Raw genomic sequence first — 5,776 nt, 5'->3', positions numbered from 1 at the left:
GCAGGTGCTGCTCCACCTGCCGCAAACGGAGGCGTGGCTTCGCGCCAGCGGCGCCCGGGTGACGCGACTGACGAGCTCGGTGGCGCAAGACGCCGACAACAGACACGTGGACACGCACTTGTTGCAGCTCAAGGTAAACGACCGAAGCACTGCTCATTGGCGTATCAAGCCACCTCGGAATTGTTTCGTCGATTCTACTGATTCATTCGTTGTTTGGGTCATTTTTCGGGAACGATTGCCAACGTTCGTCCCATTCGTCGTTTTTGGACCGCGCTGTCGCTGTTAGCTTGAAAAAAACAGTCGGATTACCCAACACTCTTTTAAAAGTAACTCGGTTACTTTACTGCCGACTTGTTTTAAAAGTATTTGTTGCATGCAGTGTTACCGCTGTCGATATGCAAAAGTCATCTGATGTATCAAAATGTATGTTTCCTGCTTTTGGTTGAAAAAGTAACGCAATTAGATGACAAGTTGCAGATTCCTGCGCGGTATGCTGTGCGCAGGGTTACCCCGGCGGGCGCAATCGTCAGCTACATTTGTACCGCTCACATTTGGAACTCGGTGGCCGAAAGATTCGGATTGTTTGTCAGCAAAATAAAGAATCGATCGCAATCCGCTTGCGTCGATGGGAAAAACAAGAGCAGGCGTTCACGCTAAAGTATCAAATGATTGCCGCATTTACACGGCAAGCGTGTTGACAAATATTTTCCCACGTTTTCAAGTGTCTCCCCCTGGTGGACAGGGTTTCACTTCATCACTTGCCAACCGATCAAAACGACTTCTCCACAGTCACTCGCCATTCAGTGTGCAAATGATTCATGGCCAATTTCCCATCATGCCTTGCTCCACTCGGGGCCGTCGGTCCGTCTGTGGGATTTCTTTCACTCACCTCCATTGTTCAAGGTCCGTTGCGTTCGATTTGAGAGCGATTCGTGGAGAAATGACTCAGTATGGAGAAGAAATCATCAGTGGGACGCGTCTCGATCCAAAGAGTCACATTGAAAGTGACCGTTTGCTGCCTCCTGGTGGCGAGAAGTCAGAAGTGACCATGGAATCTTATTCGGCTTCTGCGCTCCCTGGATTCTTAGATAACATGGACCAAGAGTGCCAAAAAGGTTGTTGTTTTTCCCCTACGTTGCTGTGGTGGGCTTCTTTTTGTTGAGTTGCTTTAGATTCATCCATTGCGTCACTTGGTGGTCATTTGCTGAAATTACAACTGAGAGGCATTTTCAACATGGAAGCCAAGCTCACTTTGGAGGACTGAGTTTGAACGCCGCTTTACTCGCGCGTGGATCAAAGTGCTTACGACAAAGTCAAAAGTGCGCTCGCTGTGCGCTGAGCCGAACGAAGCGCCCCCCCACCCCCCCCAGGTTGTTTTTATCCTCATCGCACCCCGCGCTCGTCATCGGGCATCCGTCGACGTGTGTGCGTGCCGAATGAAGATGGCGGGGCGCTTTTTCGTGTGGCATCTTGCCGCTTCGTGACCTTCACGCTGCCCCTCAAAGGCACCCACGCGGTGGTGTGTGTGTGTGTGTGTGTGTGTGTGTGTGTGCGTGTGTGTGTGCGCGCCGGAATGCGTTGGCCAGTTCCAACAGCTGCGTGAGGAAAGTCGCGACTGCTCGAGGGCGCGAGGGCGCATGCGATGATGTCACTGCGGCCGCCACGTCCGGAATGCACCACGTGACACAGAAAGAGCAAGGAACGGCTTCTGGCCTTCACTTGCTGACCTCGCCTTCCTCACAACTCACCAAAACCTGAGTCGGCAAGCGTGTGAGCGTGCGCAAGTGTGAGAGAATTTCACAGTGGCGGGCTCCAACGTCTTACAAAGTGTGCGTGTGTGTGTGTTTGTGTGTTGTTGCAATGTGTTTGTATATGTGGGCATGCATGTGTGAGGGGTGCCTGGGTGAGACGGCTCCCAAAATAACTCGCAACTGTTGCTCCCCCCCCCACCACACACACCCAATGGAAATGGAATAAGCAGGTCAACGGGCACGTGCACACGCACGCACGCACGCACACACACTGCAACACGTTGACAGAGTCCGAGTGAGCGTGTGGCGGCCACATGGACGTTTGCAACGTCGCGGCAGCTTCTCATTTTTGAAGACACTCAAAGAAACGCGCTCAAGGTAAGAAGTTGGACATTGCGCGTGCGAGACCGCAACGTTGTTGACCGAGTTGGAAGGGACTTGTTGACCTGGCCTTGTTGGTATGATGTCATGGGAGCACGGTTGCTGTGGTTACGCTGCCGTTAGGGAGCGTGGTCACAAAGAGTTGGCGTTGATTGACCGCACAAACTTTTGGAAATTGCGAGACACAACATGGATTGTGTTGATTCGATTGCTTTTTGTGTGTCTGGGGGGGGGGGATTTTTTTTTCCCTCCGACACCCCTCGCAATGGAATTGGGACCAGTCTGCGGGCTACCGGTCGACTTGAACGTCGCCGCTTCTTGTTTGAGAAAGGCGGTCCGACGGATGGCAGGACTTTGAAGCTTATTGGCCGAAATGGCGGCCGTCTTTTGATGTCTTTGATGTTGACGAAGAGGACGGCCATCCGACCTGAAGCGCGCCCGCCCGCGCCCGCCGTCCGAGCGGCCCCGCCGCGCCGCGAAGGCTTTGACGCGGCGCGCTCATGTCAGTGCCAGAGCGTGTGCGCGTGTGGCGGCGCGATTGCCTCTGTGCCCGGGCGTGCGCGTGAGATTGCCGACGTGAGAGTGCGTGTGTGTGGCTGCGCACCAAAGAGTGAGCGTGTGGATGCAAATGGTTGAGAACGTGCCAGAGTGCAAGTGTGGGAGACTTGAGGGGTGTGTGTACGTGTGCACCTGCGCGTCTGCTCACGCGCGCGCACACGGTTCGTGTGATTAGCGCCCGGCAGATGTAAGCTCCTCCAAATGAGTTGAGATGGAAAAGGCAGACTCGCTGTTCATTGAATGAGATGTGCGTTGATTTGCATATGAAAGTGGCGTGCGCGCCAGCAAGTATCAGAAAGACGCGACGAGGCCCTCGTCGCTGTTTGATGGCAACGTGACCGCACTTTGATGACCCAACCGCGCACGCGTGCGCGCCTGCCGTCATTCCCGACTCCCCGTCGGGCGCTCGCAGACGTCCCAGCGGGTCGTTTTTGCCGTTTGTTCTCCGCTGCGTTGATGTGAAAGGGAGGGGGGGGGGGGGGCGCCGGGTTGATTCCCTCGTGGCAGAAGACGCACAAGGCTTTGATGTGACGGCTCGCAAGTCACTCTGAACTTTGGCCAGCAGAACCTCCAAAGTGGTCCGTTCAGGACAAAAAAAAAACCCCCAAAAGACGGTGCAACATTTCGGAACAGTTTCGGGACAACGGGGCAAGTGTGCTCAGGGAAATGGAAGGTGGCACGTTCAGGAGGAATAGATTGGTCAAGCTTGAAAATTTGGAACTAGCGCCCTCAGGAAAGAATGGAACGGAAAGTAGAAGGCGGCTTGGCCAAAATATGCTCTTGGGGTACACGTGGAAACATTTGAGGCGGAGGCGTGTCCAGGAAGAAATGTGGTTGAAAATTGCCAGGTCGTGTTGTGCGTCTGAAAGACGGCGGCTAGGCTACGTGCCGGCTCCCGTCTGCGGGTCTTGGTTGTCACGTGACCTCTGACCCCAGCGCCGGGCCGGCGTCACCCCGGGCCGCCCTTCGTCCTCCTTCCATGCGCATCTGGCGCGGCCGCAAAGGTCGTCCGGTTTCGCCGGCCGCCGGACTATTTTGAGCGTCCCGGCCGGCTACCCGAGCCGCTCCCCGCTCGGCTCGATGCCGCAACTTGATGAGGCGCGACCTCCGTTCCGGACCGGCCGGCGCAAAACGAGAGCAAATCCGACTGTCGGCCCGCGCCAGAGTGTGTCGTCGCGTGACCGCGCGCGGTCCCGCGGACCCGTTCACCTGACTGCGCGCTGTTCTGTTCATTGCGCGCTCCCTCAGGACATCTGCGAGGACATCTCGGACCACGTGGAGCAGATCCACGCTCTTCTGGAGACGGAGTTGTCCCTCAAGCTCCTGTCCTACTCGGTCAACATCATCGTGGACATCAGGTGAGCGACGGCACGCAAAGGCCTCCTTCTCCCGCTGCGCCTTTTGGACGTCTCGTCCGTGTGTTTTCCCGCTCAGGACGGTGCAGCTCCTGTGGCACCAGCTGAGGGTTTCGGTCCTGGTTCTGAAGGAGCGGCTCCTTCGGGGCCTGCAAGACCCCAACGGAAATTTCACCGGGCGGACCGACATCCTGCAGGCCTTCAGCCGGGACCCGGACCCGGACCCGGACCCGGACCGACACCAGGTGCGCCCTGCGGCCTCCTTCCTCCTCTTTGCGGCCGGAACCTTGTTCATCAGAACCTCCGCGACGCTTTGACCCTGAGGTGGCATGTTGAGCAATCGATCAATAAATAAAGGGTCGATCTTCTCGGGGCTATCGGAGGTGCAAAAGGTGCACGCGGAATGGGGCTGAGAAAGACCAAAACATTTGGAGGTTGCGTATTTCGAAAAAGAAACGGTGGCGCTATGTTGAGGGCGAATGGCGGAACGGTAGAAGCCAAATTGAAAGGAAGCGGCTCGCCAGCTTCTGCCGCCGCTTCCTCCCAACTCACCGCCCGACCGACTCGCTCTTGTCCTTCAGACTCGCCGACTGGACGCCCTGACCGAAGTGGACGACTGCGGCCGGCTGACCATTCGCTGCAGTCGCGACTATTTCTCCCTGGACTGCGGCATCACGGCCTACGAACTGAGCGACTACAGTCCCGGCGAGGAGCCCGAGACCGGGGAAGATCAGGACGCCCCCCGGGAGCCGCGCGACATCCCGGCAGCGGACTCGGAAGGGAACCGGGAATCGCAAGGAGGGCGGCGCGCCGTCCCGTGCGCTTCGCCGAAACCCGCGACGTCCGAAGACTCGTTCGACCGCAGCCGTCCCGACTCGGGAGACGGCCCGGCGACCAATCGAAACGAGGCCGCGAAGCGTTCTCTGTCGGCTGACGTCCACGACGCGGCGCCGTCGCTCCCGAAGAGAGTCGCTCTGATCTCAGACGACGAGGCGGCGGACAACCGGGGGGTCTCTGAGCTCCAAATCCAGGCCCGACCAAGCCACAGCGGCCCCGCCGGCCTCGTCGAACCTCTCGTGGAGGATCCCCTCGTGGAGGATCTCCTCATGGAAGATCCTTTCATGGAGGATCCTCTCGCGGAAGGTCATCTCACGGGCCCTCCGTACCGCTCCAAGTTCTGGTTGGAGCTGGACTCCCTTTGCCCGGAAAACACTTCAGAAGACGTCCGCGACCGCGAGGTTCGTCTTTCGTCCCCGCTGAAGCCTCCAGATGCGTTTGTGATTTGAAGCCAAGCGCCCGCTTTCCCCCGATCTCCGTCCAGCAGGTCGCGAATGGCGGCGACCTCCGAGAGGGTCCCGCGATGGCAAACGGGAGTCCTTTCCGGAGAAGGCGAGCGGAGCCTCGTGCCCACGGCGACGGGGACTCTGACTTCTCGGCGGCGTCCCCCGCCGGGGATCGGGTCCCGTCCTCAGACCTGGATGCCAGCGGGGAGGATTCGGACCCCAGGCCGGCCGCTGGCAAGATGCCCTCCTGGCCCGGGAAGCAGAAAGCGCACAAGGTGAGCGATGGTTTGTTTTCGCCTCGGCCGTTCTTCTGACGTCCTCGCCACGCCGCAGCGGGAGCGGCAGGCGCGCCCGGAGGCGGGCCCGGACCGGGAGCGCTGGTACGGGTCGGAGGACTTCCTGGCGCTCCCCGCTCAGCTCCACCAGAGCGAGACTTTGGCCATCAACC

At 58.5% G+C, this 5,776-nt stretch overlaps 1 protein-coding gene across 1 annotated transcript in view; it reads left to right on the top strand.

Moving 5' to 3' along the window:
* Nucleotides 1–5,775, top strand: part of LOC109520298 (uncharacterized) — a gene marked incomplete at its 3' end in the record, with an annotated part of 6,260 nt that extends 485 nt beyond the window's left edge. Inside the window, exons 2-8 of the mRNA XM_019877426.1 lie at nucleotides 5–133; nucleotides 3,939–4,048; nucleotides 4,125–4,290; nucleotides 4,627–5,283; nucleotides 5,367–5,425; nucleotides 5,456–5,603; nucleotides 5,662–5,775. Coding sequence (XP_019732985.1) covers nucleotides 5–133; nucleotides 3,939–4,048; nucleotides 4,125–4,290; nucleotides 4,627–5,283; nucleotides 5,367–5,425; nucleotides 5,456–5,603; nucleotides 5,662–5,775 — 1,383 coding nt within the window. The remainder of the gene's footprint in view (nucleotides 1–4; nucleotides 134–3,938; nucleotides 4,049–4,124; nucleotides 4,291–4,626; nucleotides 5,284–5,366; nucleotides 5,426–5,455; nucleotides 5,604–5,661) is intronic.
* Between the last annotated feature and the right edge of the window lies 1 nt (nucleotide 5,776).

This window comes from Hippocampus comes, unplaced genomic scaffold (assembly GCF_001891065.2).
Source record: "Hippocampus comes isolate QL1 unplaced genomic scaffold, H_comes_QL1_v1.1 scaffold295, whole genome shotgun sequence".
Lineage (NCBI taxonomy): Eukaryota > Metazoa > Chordata > Actinopteri > Syngnathiformes > Syngnathidae > Hippocampus > Hippocampus comes.
The sequence above is the reverse complement of the archived record's forward strand: the minus strand, read 5'-3'. Positions and strand labels throughout refer to the sequence as shown.